The 26,328-nt window shown below is 41.6% G+C and overlaps 3 protein-coding genes and 1 non-coding gene across 4 annotated transcripts; all 4 read left to right on the plus strand.

Annotated features, from left to right (window-relative positions):
- Positions 1-1,438: 1,438 nt before the first annotated feature.
- LOC102714738 (sister chromatid cohesion 1 protein 1) lies at positions 1,439-8,277 on the plus strand. Its single transcript, XM_015837471.1, has 20 exons — positions 1,439-1,520; positions 1,695-1,763; positions 1,863-1,921; positions 2,009-2,053; positions 2,140-2,159; positions 2,259-2,335; positions 3,525-3,627; positions 3,762-3,843; positions 3,924-4,002; positions 4,131-4,294; positions 4,871-4,908; positions 4,996-5,151; positions 5,247-5,415; positions 5,529-5,596; positions 5,707-5,854; positions 6,176-6,263; positions 6,561-6,691; positions 6,783-6,867; positions 6,954-7,066; positions 7,820-8,277. The coding sequence occupies exons 1-20, from the start codon at positions 1,468-1,470 to the stop codon at positions 7,900-7,902; spliced, it is 1,830 nt and encodes a 609-aa protein (XP_015692957.1). The 5' UTR covers positions 1,439-1,467; the 3' UTR covers positions 7,903-8,277.
- Positions 8,278-9,041: 764 nt separating this feature from the next.
- On the plus strand, positions 9,042-12,078 carry LOC102720242 (putative pentatricopeptide repeat-containing protein At3g47840). The gene has a single exon (XM_006655566.3). The coding sequence runs from the start codon at positions 9,042-9,044 to the stop codon at positions 11,232-11,234; it is 2,193 nt and encodes a 730-aa protein (XP_006655629.3). The 3' UTR covers positions 11,235-12,078.
- A 2,373-nt stretch (positions 12,079-14,451) lies between these two features.
- TRNAR-CCU lies at positions 14,452-14,524 on the plus strand. Its single transcript has one exon. It is a non-coding gene; the product is annotated as a tRNA-Arg (tRNA).
- Positions 14,525-20,731: 6,207 nt separating this feature from the next.
- On the plus strand, positions 20,732-21,900 carry LOC102720526 (translation initiation factor IF-2-like). The gene has a single exon (XM_040524422.1). The coding sequence runs from the start codon at positions 20,991-20,993 to the stop codon at positions 21,804-21,806; it is 816 nt and encodes a 271-aa protein (XP_040380356.1). The 5' UTR covers positions 20,732-20,990; the 3' UTR covers positions 21,807-21,900.
- Positions 21,901-26,328: the final 4,428 nt, after the last annotated feature.

A 26,328-nucleotide genomic window follows, 5' to 3' on the forward strand; every position in this document is an offset into this window, starting at 1 on the left:
TACGGAGTAAGCATGTTGGTTTCTGTGGATTTAGTGTTGGTTTGAAAGCCTCTTGCAATTCGAGAAGCCAAAACCGTCCTTTGGGATTGGCATTGCGCTTAACCAATAACTGTTTTTTTAAACCCAATAACAACGTATCTAGTATTGGGGTGGTAGGGGCTTGAGTCCCCGCTACCTAGTTAGAGACATTGGAGCCATTGCAAAAATTCTCCTAAAATTTTATTACAAAGATTAACTATAGCTAACTTGTTTAGACCATCTAACCCTGTTCTACGTTAAATCGAGGAAGACAAAAAAAAAAGAAAGAAAAGGAGGCCAAGTCAATTTTGATTTTAAAGGGCTGGCCTGGTCCAGCCGGCCTAGGAAGTGATGTCGGCTGGCAGGGCGTTTCGCTGAGTGGGCCAACACGACGAAAGAGGTCTGCGCCGCGCGTAGCACCAAACCGGAGCCAGTTTGTCCCTCGTAGATGGGCTGGGAGGCAAAGGTAGTTTGGGTCTGAGAAGGTGGGCCGAGATGATTGTGATCTTCGGCGTTCGGTCTGTGGGTTTGGATGGAGGTGCCTATGGGCTATGGCCCGTTTGATCCGGCTCAGCACTGATCTGTTCTATTGGCTCGTACCGTTGCATCCTTTACCACAGATGCATCGGAGCATCTCCAAGGGCACCTAAAATTGATCATTAAAATTGGAATTTATAAATTAGATCAGACAACATCTCACCGACAGTTTCTACATCTAGTTTTACTATTTACGTATAACTAATATTATCTTAAATCTAGCCAATAAAGTTAAAGGGGTTTAAATAAATTATATAGAGTTTTGACTCTCCTTTTTTATTTTCATTGATCTTTGGTATAAAATTTTAGAAGGATCTTTTTAGCCTGCGCTGCCATTCTAGATCTGCCGACGTATATAGCATATACGTTCCCAACACAATCTAATTTAGTTTTAGGGTTCTCGGCAAGCACATGGGATACTTCGTCCCATCTTCTGAAAATATAGCATAATTTATATTGAAAAATATGTATTTTGTTTTTTTAAACTCATTTCATATCTCAATCTCCAATCTTAAGAGAAGAGAGCAAGAACAATATTAAAGTATATGCTTGTAAAATGTTAATAAAATAGATATAAAAGATATAATAAAGATATTCTATTAAAGTTATAATTGATAAATCTATTTTAAATGATCATCCAAATGATAAAATGGATAAAATGGGTAATCAAATTTTGATGAGCCGGTGTAAATGTTAAAAAAGAAAAAAAAGAAGGATGCATATTACCAACACTGCCCTCAACGCGCGAAAATTTCACCGATCTACCCCTATTTCTTCTTCTTCTTCTCCTTCCCTCGGAAGCCTCCCCGAACCTCACGTCCCATCCGCAAAACCCTCCACTCCGGCTCACCTGTTCTCTCCGCCGCGCAGCTCCTCCCCTTCCCCTCACTCTCTCCATCCTCGCGATCGAGAATGTTCTACTCGCACCAGCTCCTCGCGCGGAAGGCTCCACTCGGCCAGATATGGTGGGTTCAACTCCTCTCCTCGCCTGTCGGATTGCGTCGCTCGGCTTCTCACGCGCCGTTCTGCTTCTAATTTGTATTTTATGCAAATTTTTCTGCTCGTTGCGCTCCGAAATCCGAATGCTGGTTGCTTGATGGACGTTGATTAGGTTGCTGATTGCGCCGGTTTTGTTGCAGGATGGCGGCGACGCTTCACGCGAAGATCAACCGCAAGCGGCTTGACAAGCTTGACATTATCAAAATCTGGTGAGCGAATCGGCTCGAACGGCTTCTGGTTTCTTCGCTCCGAACTTGACGGGGATTTTTTTTTTTGGGTGGATTCTGTGTGTGTGGTTTTGGGGTTAGTGAGGAGATTCTGAACCCGTCGGTACCAATGGCTCTGAGGCTCTCCGGAATCCTCATGGGTGAGTGCAGTTTGCTTGTTTATCCGTATTTCCTGCCGCATTTGCTTGGGGATCGATTTTGATTGTGCGCTTGCGTCATGTGAGTAGGTGGCGTGGTGATCGTGTACGAGAGGAAGGTGAAGGTTCTGTATGGTGAGTTGCTCGCTGATTGCTGCTCGTTTGTTTCGATTGTTTTGGGATTTCTTGCCGTCTCAAACTGCGTGATGTCTTGTTCGCAGATGACGTGTCTCGGCTTCTGGTAAATTTCGAGTTCGAGTTTCGCATATTTTTACTGCTTCCTCGTTGATCCATTTACCTCTGCATGCTAATACTGTGGTTGTACTAACCCTTCCTGCAGATTGAGATCAACGAGGCATGGCGGGTCAAGCCGGTCGCTGACCCCACTGTACTTCCCAAGGGCAAAACCCAAGCCAAGTAAGTGCCCATTTTGTTTCCATGCCCTTCTGGGACTAGAAGTTTCTAGATGTCTCGTGCAGGGGTTTGGGCTACGTGTGGCTGAAGATTGATGATCATGCATCATGTTGGTGACCGCGAGGAGTTAGTGCTTTTGTTTCCGTGCTGCCTGGGGATTGTTGTTTGTCTGATTTTCACCATCCGGTGCTAATCTGATGGACTCTCCACTGGACACAGTTGGAAGTTTTGATATGTCATGAGCTTACTTGGTTCTAATTAAAACATGCTGCATCTATATAATGTTGATCTTATAATGATACTATCTCCTTGCAGCTAGCACGTTATGTTTTCAGATGTACTTGATGTTGTCATATGACTTATATTCTACCTGTTGTCTGTTGGCGTCCTGTGGGACCCTGCTGTTACTTGCCTCTTCTTGTCTTGCTGAATGTGATACTGCAGCCGATGTCTGTATTATGTCTACAATTCTACAAATTATCTGTGTTTGCTAGCCCAATCTTATTGTTTTCTCAATTTGTTTCCTGGCAGCATGAATTTGGTGTTGAGAGGGGCTGTTGTCCTTTTGTTCTAGCTGCCAATGCAAGGGTCTTAGGCAGGCACTTAGGATGAACATTGACTGTTTTCTTGGGGTATCAGTTGCTGATGCCAAGGGAGCTGGTCTGAGGGCTATATGGTACTTGAGAAGTGTTGCTATCTTTAGAGTCTAGGGATTTTCATCACCTTTGGGAAACTAAAGGCAAACATTTTTTGATCCTGTATCATGCTCAAAGGTCCGTGGCTGTACCATTACCTTCCATTAGTGGCCTGCATCTGATATGTAACCATGTGACTGTACCGTTATTACCATTGGAATTATGTTCGATGGTTACTGTAATATTCACCAGGGATGGCGCGGGTCAGCCCACGGGTAATCCGTGATTGGCTCTAGTTCAACTAAATAAACTAAGTTTCATTTTTGAGGTCTCAAGAGTAAAATTTAGTACATTTAGTTGAACTAGAGCTGACCATAGATTATCTGCGCTTATCCCTAATTCACCTGATGCTAATACCTGTACAGTTGCAATTAGGTCAAACCCCTTGGTTAGTTAGTCTGTATGATTGTATCCCAAGGGTCTTTTCAACTTATTTTTGTAAATAGCATAGTATGGGCAAGAAAGTTATGGTTTGCTTATCTGAATTTGGGCTGCAGGTACGAAGCAGTAACACTGCCAGAGAATATGATGGATATGGATCTAGAGCAGGAGCAGCCCATGCTTTTCCCAGAAGCTGATACTACAAGGTTCCGGGGAATGGTAATCCCTGTAATCTGTATAGTTTGGTCGTATCTATAGTATGCATTGAAGATTGCGCTAAGTTATGAGCAATAGACACTTGGACAGGCTTGCTTTTAGTCTCCTGACTTTTGCCTGATTGTCTCTGTTTGCAGCGCTTGGAGGATTTGGATGAACAATATGTTAATGTCAACCTAGATGATGATGACTTCTCGCGCGCTGAGAATCATCACCAAGGTTTTTCTTTCTTCTCTTATGAATTGCTCTTTGTGGTTGCTTAAGGGATATTACTTCCTAACTGAAACATGTTATCTCAGCTGATGCAGAAAATATCACCCTGGCTGATAATTTTGGGTCTGGACTCGGAGACACTGATGTGTTCAATCGTTTTGAGAGGTAAAGCGAAGTTTTATTCTTCTCTATTCTACCCATTTTGTATAGTACTACTATCACTTTTTGTGTGCTTTTCCTTCCTTATTTTGGCCTGTACAAATATTTATTGAGCAATTGTACCATGTTACCAGATTCGACATAACAGACGATGACACCACAGTCAATATCACTCCTGATGGGCACCCACAGGTTCCAAGTACTCTGGTCCCTTCACCGCCTAGGCAGGAAGAGCCTCCTCAGCAACAAGAAAACTATCATGCGGCCCCATCCCCTCTTCATGAAGAACCTCAACAAGGTCAGTTCAAGTACTTGGTTTTAGTCTATTTGATCCTAAATTTGGAAAGGGTACTATCATCCTGTAAATTGGAAACTTTTCACATGCCAGAAGACAACAATTCTCTTCTCTGTTTTTGAGCATGCAACGGATTCAATGCTATTTTAATCAAGGGAAACTTCCAGCCAAATTTATTTCAGTGAATTTATAGGACATGAAATTGATGGTAATCTCAATATGACAGCTAGATACTCTATCTTATTATATACTGTGCTATATTATGTTTGGTTAAGTAGCTGAAAAATTATCTTCATTCATTATCTCCTGTTGTCTTTCTACATATTTAACAGTAGGGCTTTCGTGAGGCTAGTTAGAGGTGCTGAGTAATTACCATTGCATTCACTACCTGTATTATATGGCTGTTCTAGTTTATCGACTGTAATTCAATTTATATTGTATTTGAATCTTTTCTACTCAATAAACAAGACTTGCATATAGTTTCTGCCTCGTAACAGTTTGTTCTTCTGTTGGATATACCTGATATAAGTCTTGGAGATAGTTTTGGGTACACTAATATATGCCAGAGCTTTTCTGCAGGGGGTTCATCTCATGAGCAACTGCAGCAGAAGTTGAAGGTTTGTTATCAAGCGAGCTGTTATCTTCAGGGACATCTAGGTGAAGTCATGAAAAGTTAATTGGTTTGTTTGATCTTGTTTAACCAGGGTCAGCAACCAGCTAAATCATCAAAGAGGAAAAAGCATATGAAAGACCCCCAGGTGATGATGGATAATGACCAGATAATGATCCCAGGAAATGTATATCAAACATGGCTCAAGGATCCATCAAGTCTCATTGCCAAAAGGCGCAGAATCAATAGTGTATGTGATTTCTTTGAATACCTAATTCTGTGTGTAGTTTTGCAATGAGGCATAATTTATTGACAAATCTGATGTCTTGCCATGTAATATTGCAGAAAATTAATCTTATTCAGTCAATCAAGATAAGCGACCTCATGAACCTGCCCCCAGTTTCTCTAATATCTTCCTTGGACAAGTCGCCCTTGGAATTTTATTATCCTAAGCAGCTTATGCAGCTTTGGAAGGAATGTACTGAAGTCAAGTTCCCGAAAACTCCATCTTCAGGTTAGTACACAACTTTTAGTTCTCTTTCACCTTTCTGGATCACTAAGGGAACTGCAAGACTTATAATTTAATCTGCCACGTTTGAACTGAAAATGTTGCGACCTTTATTAAAGGAGGGCAGAAGTCATCATCACCAGAACAACAGCAAAGAAACTCGCCTCCTCAGGCATTTGCACCCCAGGTATCTAATTTCTATGTTTCTGGAATAGAATTATGATTAGCTTTTCCTATTGAGTTGAATAGCATTAGCATTCATTCATGAACTTGTTTGATAAGTGGTTCAATTTGCAGGCTCAGGTTGATAATGAGAGGGAAATGGGATTTCACCCAGTGGACTTTGCAGATGACATTGAAAAACTCCGAGGAAACACTAGTGCAGAATATGAAAGAGATTATGATACTTTTCAGAGTGATCATAGTGCTACTCCTGGAAGTCCTGGTAAGTACAAAAGGGAATACTACTAGGTTTTACTCCCTCTGTTCCAAAATGCAAGCATTTCTAGGATTCAAATTTTTGTAGCACAATATAAGCATCTCTGCACTGATTCCCATTATTTCAAGCACTCATATAATTGTAGAGCCAGTCAGATGCTTAGAAAAGGAATCTAATCAATTCAAAATTCAAAAATTGACCACTTGAGTGACTAAAGGAGAATCCTTTGACATCTCCTTAGTCTATGGTAAACAAACAATACATGCTTATATTTTGGAATGGAAGTAGTATTTATTTAAACACTGCATGACATCACTCCTGCTGCAGGGCTAAGTCGCAGGTCTGCTTCAAGCTCTGGTGGCTCTGGACGGGGATTTATGCCATTGGATCCAGAAGTACAGTTGCCATCTGGAAGGTGCGTGCTCATTAATTGCAAACCTATTATCACCTCCATTAGTTTTCTGAACCATGATTTGCTCGTGGAATAAATAAATGGTTGTCCATTCAAACTTTTGAAGACTCCCTGTCTTTAAACTGGAGCCTCTTTGGTTTATGCTCCAAAGCATAGAAATGGTTAGTTGTCTCATTGATGGAAGTGTTAGGCAAAAAGAAAAGGAAATGTAGATTGTTGGTGTTAACCATCAATTATCAAGTGTCAGTTTCCTATGGTCCTTCAATTTTCTTAGCATGATTCTGTGAGGTCACTGAACAGGTCCAAGAGGAGGCAGCATTCGTCTGGAAAAAGCTTTGGGAACCTTGATCCAGTTGAAGAAGAATTTCCACTCGAGCAAGAAGTGAGAGATTTCAAGATGAGAAGGCTTTCAGATATTGGGCCAACTCCTGGTTGACTTTTTTCCCTTTCCTTATTTAAAATGATTATATATAGAAGATTCCCTCCACCGTTATACCAGTTAACAGTTAAACTTGGTCACAGACCTTCTGGAGGAAACCGAACCTACTCAAACCCCATATGCGAAGAAATCCAATCCCATCGACCAGGTCACACAATCAATCCACTCGTAAGTATCCTCAACTGATACATTATGTATGTTTCACAGATTACAGTAGATGCATACTCTGTGATGCTCAAATCAAATCCATCCAGGTACCTCAAGCTGCACTTTGACACCCCAGGGGCCTCACAGTCTGAATCACTAAGGCAGCTAGCATATGGAATGACTACAGCAAAGGCTGCCCGGCTCTTCTATCAAGCATGTGGTATGAATTCTTTTTTCCTAATGCAAGTCAACAAATTATGCAATTGCTAGAGTAAAAATGAAAGGGATGGTCTCACTGATTATTCATGCCAAAAACAAGGGCAGTGCTGACAAAATGTTAACATTTTATTTGCTGCCTTTTTAATTATTCAGTTTTAATAAGTTCATTTTAACACTTGTCCATCCACACATGCTTATTGCAAGGAAATATTCCAACCTCTGTTTCAATTTATAATATCACTGAAACCTTTTAATTTAAAACTTCTCATTACGTTTTCCCGTGGTCTTCTCTCATTACATTGGCTAAGTAAATATGATAAGTTCACCTTATTAGTTCATTTAGTGTTGATGAAGAAAATTGATGTGCCATAGCACTATTTCCTGAGATGATAAATGAGCAAAGACAGATCGGGAAATCTTGAATAGACACCTGGGCAATTCAGTCGACATCATCGTGGATATGTGTTTTTTATGTTGCTTCTTTTAAGAAATTGTAGCCATGTTTGATTTGGACGAGTTAGTGATTTTTGTTATGTCAATAGTGGTTTAGTCTGTTTTCCTCCCTTGATAAGAGAGGATGAGGGCTTAAACACCGTGCGTGGTCAAATCGGTGTTTACAGATGTTTGGTTAGGTGTTTTACATCCTTGGTTTTACTGTTTTGCATGGCGGTTTGATAGTGTATGGGCTTTAGGTGCTTGTAGGTGTTATTTTTGGGTCATTACTTGTATTTACTGAGGACGCTTTGCTCTGCAGTTTTAGCAACTCTTGATTTTATCAAGGTTAAGCAGCTGGAACCATACGGAGACATCTTGATCTCGAGAGGACCAAAGATGTGAAATGTTTTTGCATATAAAGAAGATGCCATCCTTAATGTTAATATTTGGATAACTTTCGGCCTGTTGTGGTTCTTGCACATCTCGTGTTATATATGGTGTTTAAGTTCGTTCAGGAAGTATAGAAGATGGAAGACTAGTAGGCTTGTAGGTAGGTTGTATTGGGTCGGCTTAGACACTTTTGCGTATGTAATTTTGTAAGCTATGCTGACTTGCTTGGCTTGATAGCTGTTGTAGGGTTAAAACTAGTAAATGGTATCCTTCAGGGTATGGTCTATATATTTAAGAGGAAATAGCTGGCTTTAACTCTTATACTTTGTTGTTCGATGCTTCTCACTTGAATACTCTGCCATCTTTTAACATATAATTTACTTGGTTGGCAACATTGATAAAGCTTACCTCAAACACTGTACGTTAAAGAAAAAAAAAAATCCATGTATATATGTTTCATTTGGATACAAGCACTAGCCAGATGTCCGAAACAAGTTCGTTACTTCGATTTGTCTAATGAATCTGATACTTGTACCGAATGTTAATTATGCCATGACAGTTCTGAACCTGTGGCGTGAACGTTTCTCATCGACATCGTGGTACCACCGTACCAGTGTACCACTAACAAAACCAAGGAATACGGCAATGCTGTTTAGATATCTACAGGCTACAACCATATTTGATTGCAGCCAAAAGTAGACGACTCCTTCAAACAAACTCCCTTTTCCGTGTGATATTAGGGCGATGTTTGGGATAGTTTCTCTCTGCCGTAGCTTTTTTCAAAAGCTGTCTCAAACGAACCATAGCTTTTGAAAATCTGTAGTTGTAAATTTTAAAAAATAAACTAAGAAGCCACTAGCTAAAGAAGCTAGGTTTAGGCTGGATTTTAGAGTTTTTCTAAATTATCAGAAGTAGATAATCAAATTGCTTTTCTCATATCTAAAGCTTCCTAAACATGCTCCTGATGTGTTTCCTACGTCCGAATTTTAGCCTTGCGTCTTAAGGATTGAGACCTTGTTCGGGTATGCCGAAATCATGGCCCATACACGTAAATGGGCCAGATTAAGTATGGCCCACCGAAACGAGGTCTAGTTCTATTTAACCATCCAGCCACGTCCAAGCAAACGAGGTTTTGTACTCCGCCGATTAAAATGGCGGGACATCGCCGGCTCCGCCTCATCTGTCTACGCCGGTCCGTCTGGACTGCTGCCGTTGGCCACGACACACCACCACCGCCGCCCCCCATGCACGAACTCCTGCCCCGCCTGAAGCAGCTGGTCCGAGCGGGCAGGCTCGCGGACGCGCACCGCCTGTTCGACGGAATGCCGCACCGCGACGAGGTCTGTTACGCCACCCTCCTCGCCGGCCATGCCGCCGCTGGCGACTTCCCCGGCGCGATGGAGCTCTTCTATCGCCTCCGCGCTTCCTCTCCGCCGCGCGCGGCCGCGGACTCGTTCGTCCTCAGCCTCGTGTTCAAGTCCTGCGCCGCCGCGGCCGACGCCGGGTTTCTCCCCGACGCCGCGTCGCTGCACGCCTTCGCGGTCCGCTCATCGGCCGTTTCGTCCGTCTTTGTCGCCACTGCACTGGCTGACGTCTACGCCAAGGCTGGCTGCCTCGGCCTGGCGCTTAAGGTGTTCGACGAAATGCCGCACAAGAACGTGGTCTCTTGGACCACACTGATTGCCTCGCTGACGAGGGCTGGCCGGCGTCACGACGCGCTCCGCCGCTTCTCCGATATGCGCACCTCTGGCGTGCACTGTGACTCGTACGCCTACGCGGCCGCGCTCACCGCGTGCACTGACGCCGGACTGCTGTCTCGCGGGCGTGAGGTGCACGCATTCTGCGCCAAGCTTGGCCTCGACTCAATGCCCTACGTCGCCAACACGCTCGCCACTCTGTACGCGCGCTACAGCGACATCGACGGCGCACTAGCTGCCGTCAACCGCATGGCCACGCGCGATGTGGCCGCATGGACAACGGTGATCGCCGCCTACGTGCAGACTGGCCGTGCAAAGGAGGCTATTGAGGCGTTTGTCCGAATGGTTCGTGAGGAATCATCACCGGTTGCATTGCCGAATGAATACACATACGCTGCAGTTATTGCAGCGTGTGCAGATATTGCTTGGGTCTGTCTTGGGGAGCAGTTGCATGCGCAAGCTGCAAGAAAAGGCTTCGCCTGTGGACGCTCGGTGGCCAATTCTCTTGTCACACTCTACACACACGCCGCGGGCTGTCTGTCAGCTGCTGATGCTGTTTTCCGGGAGAGCATGGTCAAGGATGTTGTCTCTTGGAGTGCCATTATATCAGGCTATGCACAGGAAGGCCTTGCTGAGGATGCATTCGCTCTGTTCAGAGAAATGAGGCATTACAGCAGGTATCCTCGTCCTAACGAATTCACTCTTGCTAGTCTCCTAAGTGTTTGTGCAACTGTTGCGGCACTGGATACTGGATGCCAACTCCACGCGCTTGCTGTCGCTGCTGGACTTGAACACCATGCAATGGTCAGGAGTGCGCTCATTGACATGTATGGAAAGAGTGGTAGCATGTTAGATGCTGATATGGTATTTTTCCATCGTGCGAAAGATGATGTTGTTTCATGGACTGCAATGATTGTTGGACATGCAGAGCACGGACATGGCAAGAAGGCACTTGAGTTATTTAAGGAAATGTGTCGTATTGGACTAAAGCCAGACCATGTCACATTTATTGGTGTGCTCAATGCGTGCTGTCATGCTGGGGAGGTCGAGCTTGGATTGAGATACCTGAATGAAATGAATCAGAGTTATGGCCTGCATCCTGCCAAGGAGCACTATGGCTGTGTGGTGGATTTATTGGGTAGAGCTGGTAGAATAAATGAAGCCGAGGAAGTGATCAGAAAGATGGCTACCAACGAAAGAGATGGTGTTGTTTGGACATCTTTGCTTAGGGCATGTTCAGCCCTAGGAGAAGAGGAAACTGGAAGGAAAGCTGCGGAGAGGGCAATGGAAGCAGAGCCATGGGGTGCAGGAGCACATGTGGCGATGGCAAATCTTTATGCCAGCAAGGGACAATGGCATGAGGCTGCGCAAGAGCGGCATATGATGAAGCAGAAAGGGGTTGTGAAAGGCGCGGGTTGGTCATCAATCTCAGTTGGAGGGGAGGGCAGGAGAGTAGGGGTGTTTGTGGCAAGTGATCACACGCATCCCAAAGACAGTGCAATTTACAGTATGCTTGAGTTGATATATTATGGAGCTGGAATGGCTCGCCATGCACATGATCAGTTGGATTTAGGATCTGATCTGGATATGATGATCAGTAGGAAGCATCGACTACATGAGCATTTGTTTCCATTCAGTGGAGCTTAGGAAGGTCTGGTCATGCCATTATCATTTCTGCTGCTGCTGTGAAGCATTGATTGAATGATTCGTACGACAATGCTATGTTCATCTGAGAGAGACAACCCTCAATAAGATGGGTGCAATAATGTTATGTTCATCTGAGAGACAGCTCTATCGGATTTACAAGACACCTGTTCAAGCCTGCTCACAAAACCAAGAGGAACCACTGTAAGCTCGGTCTACTACAAACACCCAACAAATTATCACTAAGATTGGCCCCCATGCACCTACATTTGGAAGATATGTGCACCGCCAAGAGTGTTTTTTTGCCTGGCTGCTAGCTCAAGACAAACTCCCAACAAGGAAAACCCTTCACAAGAGAAAGCTACTTCACCACTCAAACTTGTGAGATTTGTCATCAGCACACCGAGGACACAGATCACTTATTTTTTCAGTGCTACCTAACCACAAGCTTATGGACTCCAATTCACCTCCATCCTAACATACCAACCATGCAAAGAATACAGGACAGAAAACCCTCCTGTTCACTGCCCAATAGGCTCTTTCAATAATTCTCTGTTGTGTTACTAGAGGATTTGGAACCATCACAATGAAGTCGTCTTCAATTTTTTTCCTCCATCAGTCTGAAGGCTTCTGAGAAGTTGCATCGAAGACTCTGGTCTTTGGTCTCATAGAATTCAGCGACAAGAAAAAATTGTTCTCTCTTCTTGGAAATCGATCTTTGCTGAGCCTTTTTGGCCAACCCGGCTAAGAAATCGATCTTTGCTCATCCCCTTCACCTCCTGTAATTCCGTGTTTTTGTACAGTTGTTTGTTTTCTTCAATATATTCAGGTGGGGATTCCCCCCATCCCCCGGTTCGAAAGTTCAAAAGAAAATGAGGCAAGGATGCTCAGATACAGGCTTCAGCATTGCGGCTTGAAGTAGCAGATATGTCTTATAAGAATGAACTCCAAGTCATTGAGATAGCCCACTTGCAGGTTTCATGACCTAAATCGTTAATAAGTCAAGTTGATTTCTGCATCAGATGTACAGTGAAGAACTGAAGAAGTCCATTTCTTGCTCTTCTTATATTAGCAGTACAAGTTTGAAGCAGTTTATGCACAATGAATTGGGGGCAGATAGCATCATAGGAATGTCACAGGCTGCCCTATGTTGATCTTATTTCATCATTTCTTTAGAAGGGAGTGGACGCCGGTAGAGATATTCATAGCAGCGTTGACACTTTCATGGCACCCGGCCAAAATAAGTTGCATCAACATGTCCATGCTGCTCACTAAGTTTGTTGATTCTTGACCAAGATATTATTGCTTGGTGATGATTCTTTTTGCATTGTTAATGCCAATTCTTGTACTATTGTAGAGTTGTTAGTACCATATTCTTCCTGACAATAACTCCTAGGGTATTTCTCTTTTTGACAATTTTGATTATGCAACGGTGAATCATGTCTATCAGTATTTAGACTTTTGACCTTTTTGTACATATGCTCATTATTTACTGTCTTTTCTGACAATTTGCACTTGTCAGATCTGATTTGGGAACAATTCGTAATTGCCTGATAACAAAAGTTGTATGCTTGTTTTCGTCATGCAGATGCCTTTAGATGGAGTGCATACATGTGAAGAACGATTGTTAAAAACCGCACAGAATTGAACGGATTGTGGATATTCAAAGCGTCAAGGAATCGGCAGAACAACAATGCTATTTTCAGTGGATCTGACCTTGGAGACATCAGGTGAGTCACCTGGTCCATGACTCAAATTGATGATAAACAATCAGTCCTTAACAAGATTGGAGCACTACCATTACCATACCAGTAGAAAGGAACACAAAAATCACCATGACAGGGAGGAAGTTGTAGTAATGATGCTGCTTTGGTGATGGAGCTTAGGCTTTGGAACACTTTAACTAACTTAGCCTATTTAGGTGGTGTTTGGATCCAGGGACTTTTTTGTAGTCCCTTGTCACATCGGACGTTTGGACGTTAATTAGAAGCATTAAATATAAACTGATAACAAAACTAATTGCATAAATAAATGCTATTTTACTAGACAAATTTTTTAAGGCTAATTAATCCATGGTTAGCAAATGTTTATGGTAGCATCACATTCACTAATCATGGATTAATTAGGCTCATTAGATTCGTTTCGTGAAATAGTCCAAAGTATGAGGTGAGTTTTATTAATAGTCTATATTTAATACTTCTAATTAGTGTCCAAACATTCGATGTGATAGGGACTAAAAAAAGTTGAGTGGATCCAAACAGGGTCTTAACGCTCCATAGCCATTTGCTCTTGCTTAGCTTTATCCTGTTGTGACTTCGAGGTACCAAACCAATAGGGTCCTACTTAGAATCTCAAGTCATAAATATGTCTAAAAAGAACTACGAGTATTATTACTCTAATCTCCGCAATGATGGGTTTAGGGATGATTGATCAACTTCTCCAAAATGCACTACTGGTACCAGTAAGAAAATCACAAATCAATGATCAATACTAAAGCAAAGCTATCGTAGCTCTACTCCTAACCTTCTAGAGAAGGCACCTTTTCAATTCCTTCCACCCCTAAGCTCCAATGCTAGTGAAAGGGGCCTATTACTGACGTGTTGAACCCAGAATAAACACCTCAAAAGGCAAGACAGCTCGAATAAACCAAGTATAAAGCTGCATTTCTTTCTATCTCTCTCTCTGAATTTTAGGTGATCACAAGTTCAGAACTGAGTATAATCGTCGAATCCTGGAACCATTTAGCCGATAGATAATTGCGTGGCGACGCGGAAGAACATGGATGCAGCTGGGAATCGCTAATCTGGAACCAAGCATATGTTTTGCGTCGAGGCAATGACAAGGAGAATTAGGAGGATAAGATCGCCTCTCTGGGAGCATTTGGAATTGGAAAGGTGCTTTGCGGGCAAGTGGTTCACTAAAGCGGAGCAAATAAGAGAAGAAGTGATGCTTTTAGTTGCGGTATCTGATTCTATTCGCTGTTTGTAAGGTATATATCCATTTCTTAAGACTGTTCTGGGTTGAATTTGTTGAGCTGATTTGATGATGTGTGTAGCAAACTGCTGGTCACCACGTAACTTGCAAGGGGAATATAATGTGCTTATATGGAAAATCAGCATAAGCTAGATGTATCAGTATATGTCTGCTAGTGAGTCAGTTCCATTTGCGTTTCTATGTAAGGAAGGACTTCATAGAGCTTGATTTGATTTTGCCATGTAGGGCGCCTGTAGCTCAGTGGATAGAGCGTCTGTTTCCTAAGCAGAAGGCCGTAGGTTCGACCCCTACCTGGCGCGTTTTATTTTTCTGACATGAATCATTTTTTTAACCATGCTAATTTTTCTGACATGAATCATTTTTTTAACATGCTACCCTTTGGTTTTGCTGCTAATGCTAATCTGGACATGAATTCAGAAACTACTCCAAAGTAAAAGATTGTTTAACCATGTTACTCTTTGGTTTTGATGAGAATCTGGGCATGAATTCAGAAACTACTCCAATAGGTTGTTTTTCATCCCTTATTTGTTAATATCACTAGTAGTAGACAGTGCTTAGCTAGCTTCAACCCAATCACTATTTTATCTTGCCGACTGGAGTAAAATTTACAGTATTGTGATGTTACTATTGTGTAAAAAAATTGTGAAAGTTAAATAAAAGGAGAGCAATGGTTAAACAAGTTACTTTTCAAACCATTGTCCTATTAGCACTCAAAATAGTATATATGTTTTTGAATATAATACATCCTTTTACATGCTACTTGATTATGCCGGCCATTTTTAATAATTATAAAGAATACAATAAAAGATTCAGACAAGAGAAACTACCATATTTTATCACAATCCCAATACATTACCTCAAACATCATTAGAGCAGGTACAATAGTAGCATATAAGTCAGTTGTAAATATATTTTAAAGAGATAAGAAAAGAGAGAAGAGTAATGGAATACTAATTTATAGCTAGCTGTAACACGGGTTTTAAGACGCGGTGTGTATGATATATGGGTATGTTTAGTAGGTAAGTATTGTATAAATTGACTACTAGATTAACTCTAGATGAATTAGAGCTAGTAGTTGGAACTTGCTCTTAGCAAGCTAATTAACATAGTCTTGATTGCTTAAACCTGGCATGGTACTACTATAGCTATATCACCTGGTTGCCCGACATGATTAGTGTAATCCAACACAATCGTAATAGTGAATCATTGCCCTCTCACTATTTCTAAAGTAGTACTCCCACCGTCCTAAAATAAATCATTTTTTTATTTTTTATCTTTAATTTTTAACTCTTCGTTTTATTTAAATTTTTTTATGATTGATATTTTTGTTTTTATTAGATGGTAAATTATGAATAGTATTTTACGTGTGACTAAATTTTTTTTTAATTTTCTGAAATTTTTTTAAATAAAACAGATGTCAAAACGTTGAACAAGGAAAGAATTCGTTTGACAGAGGCAGTACGTGCACTACATATACTAGCAGCAAACTATCCGGGAGCTTTTGCAGCAGCTAGCTAGTAGAGTCAAGGCCACGAAAACTGTGCTTTGACGAAACAGGTGGGCATTGTATTCATGACCAGCATAAACAACCATCAGCAATAAAAAGTTGATCAATATTGCAGCGACACGAGCCAATCGCTACGGCTGTTTTAGTTAGTGATACCAAACTTGCTCGACTGCGACGAACGGCGCATCGTGCCACCATGTCTCCCCACCAAATCTCCTCTTTTTGTTAATATATGCTGCTAATCGCCTAGCTGAGGCCCTAGTTATCGCAATATGAGGGTGAAAAGCTTACTTTGCAATCAAAAAAAATTTAATTTTTTTGATCCCTGCCCTCGCAAACCGGCACCTCACATGCGTGCACACGAACGCATAATTAACAGTCTCCTATGTGAACTAGCTGTAGCTTATATAGGCGCCAGCTTTTACTTTTAGCCTTTGGGCAAAATCAAATTGTTCGATCCGTGTGCTTTGTGTTGTTGTTGTTGTACCGAAAGGAATGGAAGCCCCTTTTTCCTGCGAAATCATGCCAGTTTTTCTAATGCTAATTCTCCTAAATGCTCTCTAATGAGCTGCATGTGACATTATATCTGTTCGATGTGGATGTGATGTGGTTGTAGATAGGATTTCCATTTTCCCCTACTAGTTTAGTGGTGACCAAAACCAGCAGTGGAGAAAGTATTTTAGGCCTTCTTTGAAACGCGCAAATAGTAAAACGCATGAATAAAAAAAGCACATAATTTTGATACAAATCTAATACATGCGGAGCATATAATTACAGCTACACATGAATATTTGATTGGATAGACCACGGGAAAAGCGTGAAAATTGGGTAAGAAAAATAGTTGGTTTTCCAATATATTAAAGATCATACTAACTTTCTCTAAAATCTAAAAAACTACTCGTACGAAAGGAAATTTACAGGGTTTTGAAAAGCCTCAACCAATTATTCCAGGTGACCAGAGGGGGCAGCAATTTTGTCGGCACCATAAAAAAATCACTTAGACAGCATTCTTCTCTCCTTTTTTTTTTCATCTGTTCTTGTGAACACGTTGCTTCATCTTCTCGCTTCTATAAAGTAAATTTTTAAATTATATTAGTTAATTATATCATTTATATTATTATATAGTTGTCATAAAAATCAGAAATATTCCATTTATTCATCTTTCGGCTATCTCAGACCCAACCTTAGTTAAAATATATATCATTGACACGATTATTATATTTATAACTTGTGTAACTTTTCTGTTTTTCAAATTTTCTCATAGAAAACATTGTATAAAATAGAGATGTCAATGGGTTCCTGTTACCCGTTTTCCCGCGGAGAATTATCCTATTAGAGGACAGGGATGGTTCTTATTGGTTCCCCATGGGGAATTAAATGGAGGAAAATATGTCCTCGTCGGGTCTCGCGGGGGCGGGTATGGTATTTAGTATCCTGTCTTCGTTCCCCGTGAAGATCCGATTAATAGAAATATACGAGTTTTAAGTTTATTTTTTTCATGTCATGAATTATATCCATTGTTATATTCAATAAATAATAATTTTATATTTTTATAATATAAATTAATGAATATATATTTATTTATATTAATATAAAAATATAGATTATATATATGATTTGATATGTATACTATATTCTTTAAGCGGGGACGGGTATGGAGGAAATTCTTTGCCCGTTGCAATTTGTGGGGATGATGACGGAGAAAATTTTAACTCGCAGGAGACAGGTATGAAGATGTAAAACCAGAATTTCTCGGTGCCATCCCTAGTATAAAACCGCATCATAAATTATTTGCTTCAAGGGAGGAGAGGGGGTACCGGCCGGTACCTGCAGTGTTTGGCTACACGTTACTGGTCCACGGCAACAACGGCTGCTGCGTACACAACTCCCATGTGTTGTTTCGTTGGACTGGGCGGACGTGTCACGTCGGCCGCTGCCCGGGGCAAAAAAAGAAAAAGAAAGGCACCACCACCACACGTGCGCACAGCGCCTGCGCGCGCGGCCCTTGTCCCGTCCCGTCTCGTCTCGGCATCTCCTCCTCCTCCTCCTCCCCCCGCGGGGAAAAGGCACCGGTGCAAACGCTGCAAGCAAAAAAAGCCGCGGAAATGGAGCGGACGAGTCCGCGACCGCTTCCCCTCCCCTTCCCTTGTTGCGCACGCTGATTTTTCTTTTGGAGGGGCGCTCGTTTCGCTCGAGCTTTCACCCGGTCGTGCTTGCGTGCGTGCGTGTGCGTGCGCCTGGTCGTCCGGCCGGGCCGCCTGGAAATCCGTGGCGTACACCGAAATGCCAGTCATGCAGCAGAGAAGAAGTCTACTACTGCTACTGCCATTGCATGTTGTTGTACGAGTAGCATGTAGGGGGGCTTGTTGTTGTGTTGCGGCAGAGTTGGCATCACCATACACGTGAGGGACATTTGAGCATTGGCGCGAGGGCCACGCTTCATTACCTTGCGTTGCATAGAAAAAATACCGGACCATACCGCTGATTGAACGCAATCAAACCGGTAAAAAATCGTTGAGTTGACAAGTTATATAATTGAACTGGTTTTTAATTTGTGCCGTGGCAATATTACATTATCAATTTATTGTGATGTTATACTATAATAATTTTTTTAATGTTGTGTTCATATAATAATTGATGTATTGGTTACATTTTACTAATATATGATATATGTATATTAAAGATAATATATCATTATTATTAAATAAAAAATTGACTGTTCTAAATCACGGCAGAGGGGTCGACCTCTGGTTTGTTTTTCTATAGCATGTCGCATTGCCCTTCCACTGCCAACACCTCTGCAACAGGGATAAAAGGACGCCTCGCAGTAACTATACACGAACACTATCCATGCGAAAGAAGGGCAGTGTATAATGCACAATAATGTAATGGCAATGGCACAGGATGTACAGGGGCATGCATGCACGCACTGCACTTGGGTCAGTGTTTCAGCCGGGCCTCGTGCATGCAGCAGCAATGCCCCTGCAGCACCGCAATCCGTACGTGTTTCAGTAAGGCTTCCCAACAAGTTTTTTTAAAAATATCATATTGAATTTTTGGATACCTAAATAGAGCAGTAAATATACATGAACATTAAAACTAAGTGGCTGACTCCGGTGTATTTTACTGGTAGTAGAATTTAATCTATGTCATTGATCTATTTTTATCCGATGGCTATGATTAAATTATACTACCAACTATATTAGGTGTAGTACAAATTTGAAGGGTAATATCATCCTTTTTATTGTGATCTTTATTGCAAAAAAATAAAATTACAAAATATTGCTAATCAAGTAATTAACAAAGTACAAAACTACTCTTTTTCTATTGATAGTAGAATACTACAAGTAAAATGCACCGGAGAGTTAGTTATGGGAAAAATCGTGAGACGAATCTTTTAAGACTAATTAGTACATGATTAGCCATAAGTGCTACAGTAACATATATTTGCTGATGACGGATTAATTAGGCTCAAAGATTCGTCTCACGGTTTCTTGGCAGAATCTGTAACTTATTTTGTACTTAGACTACGTTTGATACTTTAAATATGTATACTCTTATCTATGATGTTTTTGAAAAAAATTTACAAACTGAACAAGGCCTAAGTAGAGTACTCCCACGCTTTGCATCGATCAACCGAAGATTTTTCTTCGCTTGATTCCCTTATTATGCTCTGATGCCAACATTTTCCCTTTTGCTTTGCTTGAATGCCGGTGGAGACAAAGGAAATTCCAGGCTTCAGAGTTCAGACGGAGACCATCACCCGATCTGCTCTACAAAACTGCAATGCTCTAGTACTAGGAGAGAAGGGATCTGGTACAAGCAGAGGCATCCAAACTCTGAAATGGTTCGCAAGTTTTGAACTGATCGAGGTCTCTCCACATCGATGGCCCCGCACACGAATCTCGAGCCGAGCCGAAGCAATACTCCGGCAGCGGGAGGGAAGGGAAACCAGCTCGTGATACGTACACGTATCCCTACTTGGGGTCCCTGCCTGCAACGAGCAGCTACGGAGTTTGCTGCCGCTGTTGATGTTTGTTATCCATTGGAAGGCGCGCTTAAGATCAAGTGTGTGTTTTTCGCCGGATGGAATACCACCGCACACGAGCACCACGCTCCTGCACCGATAAAAGTATATCCTTTTATCACACTCTCAAAGATACGTAAACCGGTGACATAGGCGGTCATCTTTGGATTTTTCTCTAAAAAAAATTAAACAAAACATTTTTTAAACGAAAAATAATTTACAAAATAAACTTTTGCATATATATTCGTAGCGATCTTAAAAATCAAAACAAAAAATAAACAACAATAAAGTCACACACTTCTCAACCGTTTCTCCCTCCTAAGACTAACGCGAGTATCTTATCAACATCTGAAACCACTCTGAGAAGTATAGTTTTTTCCTCGTAGTTTTTTATATTTGTAGATTAATTAATTCTGTGGTAGCTATTTGGGAATGTACATAATTAAATTAATCACTAATTAAGTATATAAACAACTGAGTAAAGAAGATGGTTTATATGCACGTAAGAAAAAGAAGTGTAAATGGAAGTGATCGACACATAACTTGAGTTGCGGTTTTACTGTGTTGCCGCCTTGAAGAATTAAGACCGATAGTTAACTTTTTTTCCTTCATTTTAAATGTGCCATACTTATACTATAAAAAATACAATTAAACATGATACTACCATATTAACATGTGAATTTTGTAGGAAGCATCTTTCACTCTAAAGTCACCATAATTTATATATGAACCATAGCTTGTAGAGGAAAAAAAGTACCATGTATTCCTGAAAATTGCATTGACTTCAATAACTACTACCACCACAGGTCCACAGTATACAAAAGTTGGTGGTTCAAATGTTCTATCCACACTGCCTATCATTTTAGTCCTATAAATCACTCCATTTCAAGAACTTTACTTGCTACTACTACCATCAACAGCACCAATATATTCCCCTAAATTTTTAAAAATCAATATACTCGAACACAAAAAAATTGTTAAGACCCACTGCATAAAGACTAGTACAAGACAAATGCAAGTATTAAACACAAAAGGCCACAGAGAAAGCCACCAAAATTGAGGCTATATATAAAGCTCACATCCACCTCACCCCCAACCAAAGAGAAGATTTGAAGCAGTTCTCTTCTCACACTTCACTCCTCACTCTCTTCCAAGCCTCTCTTCTTCCAAAGCCCTCACAGGCAAGAACCGCCGCGCGCCGGCGAAGCCACGCCGTGTACAATACAGTGCTATGGCTGCCGCCGGAGCAGCGTTGCGGCTGCGACTCCTCTACCGGATGCTGCGCGTGGGCGAGCTGCTTGCGTTGGTAGTGTTCTTGTCGTGGTCTTCTTCCCGCGTGCCGGCCGCCGCCGCCGCCGTGGTGAGGCTCGCCGGGTCGCTTCTGCTCAACGCCCGGTTCGTGTTCGTCCTTGGCAACGCCATCGTGCTCCTGCTCCTCGCGCTCTCCAGGCACGACCTCTCCATCTCTTCCTCCAACCAAGCTGCCACCGCCGCCGCCGCCGTCTCCTGCGACAGTGGCGCCTGCCCCATGCCAGCGTCGACAGCACCACCCGCCGCCTGCAGCTTCCCTGCGTTCATCGTCCCGCAGCCGTCACCGCCGCCGCCTCACGTCCCCGAGGCCCCGGCAGCAACAGCGCCTCTGGCGCCCGTGGTCCCCTGCGCCCCGTCGTCGGCAAAGGCCGCGGCGGCGGCGGCGGTGTTCGAGGACAAGCAGACGGTGCGCGTCAACAAGGCCCGCGCACCGAGGCGGAGCAGGTCGGAGAAGATGAGCCCGCGCGGCGCGTTCCGGCGGGCGGCGTCGCCGGAGCTGCGGCGTTCGGAATCGGACAACGGGCGCAGGCGGCGGTCGTCCGTGACGGCGCGCGACGCGGAGGCGGTGAGCTGGGGCGCGGACGACGCGGAGGAGTTCCGGCGGACGGTGGAGGCGTTCATCGCCAAGCAAACGAGGTTCCACCGCGAGGAGTCGATGACCATGTCCATCGTCACCGGCGTCGGCCACGGCGAGGTCGCGCCGGCCATCACCGGAGCCCTTGCGGTTGTCGAATAAGTTGGCCCACCTGTCAGTGAAAAAAAACCTGTGCAAAGTACATAAATGGAGAATTGAAGCTCTCCTTGGCTTACTAGCAGCAAGCTTGTGTGCACGTTTTTGCCTTGCCTTGTTCTTGTTCTTGGCCTCCCTCTATTTTCTTTTTTCATTCTATTTTTTGGATTGCACGATCTAGTAAACGGTTTTTTTACTTTTTACAGCCGTTGGATCGTGGATTCGACGGTGCTAATTCCCTTGGTAGAAAACATCGATCGTAGAGGGGCAAAAACGCAGAACGCTGGGTAAAAACCTGAACTTTTTCATGCGAGATGTTCGGTTTCTGAAGTAAAAAAACCTGAACTTTTTTTCTTGCGACATCTTCAGTTTCTGAATCCTAACCTGACTAATGTGTCGGGAGGGACAGGAAGAGCGGCAAGCGCCGGTGAAGGCCGTGTAGCAGACGGACACGGATGGATGCTTGACACAGTGACACGTGACATGAACGATGGATGAGGAATTCAGAATCTGACGGTAGAGCAGTGCAGTACAGTAATTAACAGCATCATTTTTCACCTATCGACAAACTTCTTCCCGTGCGTTTGGCTGGCATCCATGCATGAAGATGAAGATGTACTTCGTATGTAGGAATACTCGAGACAGCTGGTAACTCCGTCCGTAATAATTTTTTTTTTCCGGTCTTTGACCATTCGTCTTGTTTTAAAAAGTTATATAAAAGATTTTAAAAAATAGTCACGCATAAAATATTATTCATATTTTATCACCCAGTAAGAATAAAAATATTAACCATAAAAATTTCGGTCTTTGACCATTCGTCTTGTTTTAAAAAAATTATATAAAAGATTTTAAAAAATAGTCACGCATAAAATATTATTCATATTTTATCACCCAGTAAGAATAAAAATATTAACCGTAAAAAAATTTAAATAAGACGAAGAGTCAGCTTAAAAAATAGTCACGCATAAAGTATTATTCATATTTTATCACTTAGTAAGAATAAAAATATTAACCGCAAAAAATTTCAGATAAGACGAAGAATCAAAACATTGTACCAAAAAACTAAAAAATAATCTTATTTCAGGATGATCTTATTTCGGTAAAGAGGTGGTAAGATTTTAGAAGTTAAAAATATCTAATATTTGTATAGTTATCTGAGAGTACAATAACTAATTATAATATATATAAAGTAAACAAACTTACTACCTCCGTCCCGGAGTCCCTAATCCCTAGATGTTTGACGTCGTTGACTTTTTTTATACATATTTGACTATTCGTCTTATTTGATATTTTTTATCAAATATGTAAAGCTATATATATGCATAAAGGTATATTTAACAATAAATACAATGATATAAAAATAACTAATAATTATGTAAATTTTTTGAATAAGACAAAGAGTTAAACATGTATAAAAAAATCAACGGCGTTAAATATTTAGGGACGGAGGGAGTATAAATATCAGATGGAGAGCTTTTATATGAAAATGTTTAGCTTAAAAATAATATATGATAATCCAAAATTTATAATTGGATTTGAACAAGAGCAAGGAGACAGTGAACTGGTAGGGTTAACTGTGGGAATGGTACAAATCGGTGAAGTATTCGCTTGCTGGATATGCCACCTTCCGGCGCCTCTGGTTTCCTAGGAAAAGACGGATCGATCTGCTTGCCTGATGCGTCCATCCATCCATCCATCGGCCTCCGTCCGTCCGTGGATTGGCCTTGCGTGGAGTGTGCGAGTTGCATTGGAAATATTGCTGCTGCCCAATGCATTGCACCGCCACTGTTGCTTTCGTTTGGTCAGTCCAGAGACGGAAAGGAAACGGAGGGAACAAATTCGATGCTGCTTCAGGGTTCCCATTATTCTCCTCTCCATTACTGCTTCCTCTCTCCCTCGCTAATCCCCCACCACCCGCCCATGATTCCCAACCTCTCTATTCGCATTTTATTTTTTTTCTCATTCTCCTTAGGTGCGATGCAAAGCTCAATATTGTCGTGATCTTTTCAAAACACACTATAAACACAAACGCTCATGAGATAAATAACAAGTGGATTTAAATCCTCTAACATTATGATAGTAACATTATAGTTACTGACATGTAATAAGACTCATATATCAGTAACTAATTACAATAATATAATGGTAAGGGATCTTAATCCACAGCCAAGATATTTTGGGAGTCAGGCTTCAGTTTATTAGGATGGATGTGCTGGTTGATGGCCGGGAGGGAGAGGGGGATTGGGGACAGAATTCCCTGTTGATTTTGCTCCTCGCTGGTGCAAAAACAAATGCCACCATCATTCAAGACACTCACCTAGTTGAATGCTAATCATGGCAGCAGTGCCACTTAACTGAAGCAATTTCAGTGACTCTATGTACTTGGCCACCGAACTTTTCATCAGGAAGGAAAAGGAAAAGGAAAAGACACTGCCGGCTAAATAAAAACCTAAAAATACCTCTCATCAGGTTTCTTTACACATTGCCCTTCCCTTTAGTTGCTTTGTTCCTCACACTAATTGTTCTTTTATTATCCCCCACTACTGAGAATATTATCCACTGATATAGATTACAATTACAGGTTCTCTCCAAATCCATTATCCATGAAATGATTCTTCTTGCGTGGCAGAGACAAAGGCGGAGTCAACATCCTTCCAATGTCCATATTCCAGCACCAAAATAATTTACAACTTTGTTGCATGCTTTGTTAATAATACTACTCCAATTCATGGAGCCCCTTTGTCTACACCAAAAAGAAAAAAAGGAGAAAAAAATCAGAAGCAGTCTATGCATCCATGTCCTTGGTTTTCAGTGGATGATAGTAGTGGTGGATACTACCAACAGAAGATGGCTTTTGGAATCTGTCACTTTTTATGGTCATAGTGCTGCTTGGCTCTTAAGTATGCACCAAACTGGCCCTACTTGTCTTCTCTTTTGCACAAATTGAAATGTATGCAAGTAGGTTTTATGTGCAGTGTGCTCCTTTGATTATTGCACATTACATTTGGTATATGTTCTTTGTACGAAAATGTTGGTGTTTAGTTAGATCAAGCCACGGGGAATGATTGGAATGAACCAAAAGCCCCTTGGCGAATGGGTCTCCTCCCCAGAACCAACCAAAACCAAAGCCTTATGTGCTGCTGCACTGTGTTCCTTGTGTTCTAAACCAGTCTTTGTCACTTGTTTTTGTGCTACATACAAACTGGCCCAGTTGCAGATCTCCTGCGAAATGTTTGCAGGACAAATTTGGACGTCTCAACTGATGAATTTTACTGGGTATTGATACTTGGAAACTTGATAAATGGCATGATAATTAAAAGTGAAAACAATAAAAACACATAGACACACCAACATTCATATCTTTTCGCGCATGCTTATGCTTATCAGCCAAAATTAAATGTTTAACCTTAAATTTAGAGTTGATTTTGAGGTTTTTTCACCGAAGTTTATTTTACAGCATTAACTTTTAGATAACTAAGAATACATATATAAAAATTTTTATTCATAAATTATTTTTTATTTGCAAATATGCTGTTTGGCACAACCATCCCCAGCTTTTATGGAAGAGCAGTGTAATGGGCCGGAACTTGCAACTCGCTCTGAATGGCCCGTTAGTAATTTAGGCGGCACGCTTTATGATTGCACGACATAAGGAGAAAAAAAGATCTCAACAAAACATAGAAAAAAACACATCAACAAACGTATGCTAAGACCGCATGAAAACGCAGGATCTTGAGGAGATATAAAGAATTAAAGGAAACCTTTCGTGAGGTTAAATTTTCTCATGAATTGAGGTTACATCTCACGTTAAATTTTCTCTAAAACTTTGTATAAATTGAGGTAATCCATATGAGCTTAATAGGTTGATTCCTTTGTTTTAAAAAGTCACTTAGAAAGAACCTACGGGTTTAAAATCCTACAGGTTTTTTATATTTTTCGTTTAGAGCTCATTTGGAATGCATGATTCTCAAAACACGCGAGTAGGGAAAAAAAAGATTCGAGTGTCCTACTAACCCAAATCCTATGACTTAGTGAAACACAAGATAACCGCAGGAATAGCCGCTTGGATCAATCACAAAAAAGAAACGTAGGAACTGGAAGAGAGATAGACAAAGAAATTTTCCAATGAAATTGGATCTCATGCTGAAAATCCTCAAAAATTTCCAATGTTTTTGAGACATTTTAAGGAATTTTAAAGAAATTTAAAGAGGCATTCCTTTGTTCCATTTTTTATATTTTTTTTACAGAAACCTAATCCTTCAAAATCCCCCTAAAGTTTATTCGTTCGAAGGGAGCCCTTAAATCAAAGGCGCTAACTGTTAAGGGAGTACACTGACTGCAAGTGGGATTTGCCAGAGATGGGCCGGGATACTATTTGGCCCATGACAGGAAAGGATATAAGCCTTCAAATTGTATGGGCCACAAGTGGTCATCACCATTAGGACGGCCTGTCCTGGTGTAGCCCATGACCAAAACGCCACCGCAGCAAAGCGCACAGAGAGAGTCCCTGAACCACTTTGCGGTTTGC

The sequence above is a fragment of the Oryza brachyantha genome, chromosome 5, assembly GCF_000231095.2.
Source record: "Oryza brachyantha chromosome 5, ObraRS2, whole genome shotgun sequence".
NCBI classification, from domain to species: Eukaryota; Viridiplantae; Streptophyta; class Magnoliopsida; order Poales; family Poaceae; genus Oryza; species Oryza brachyantha.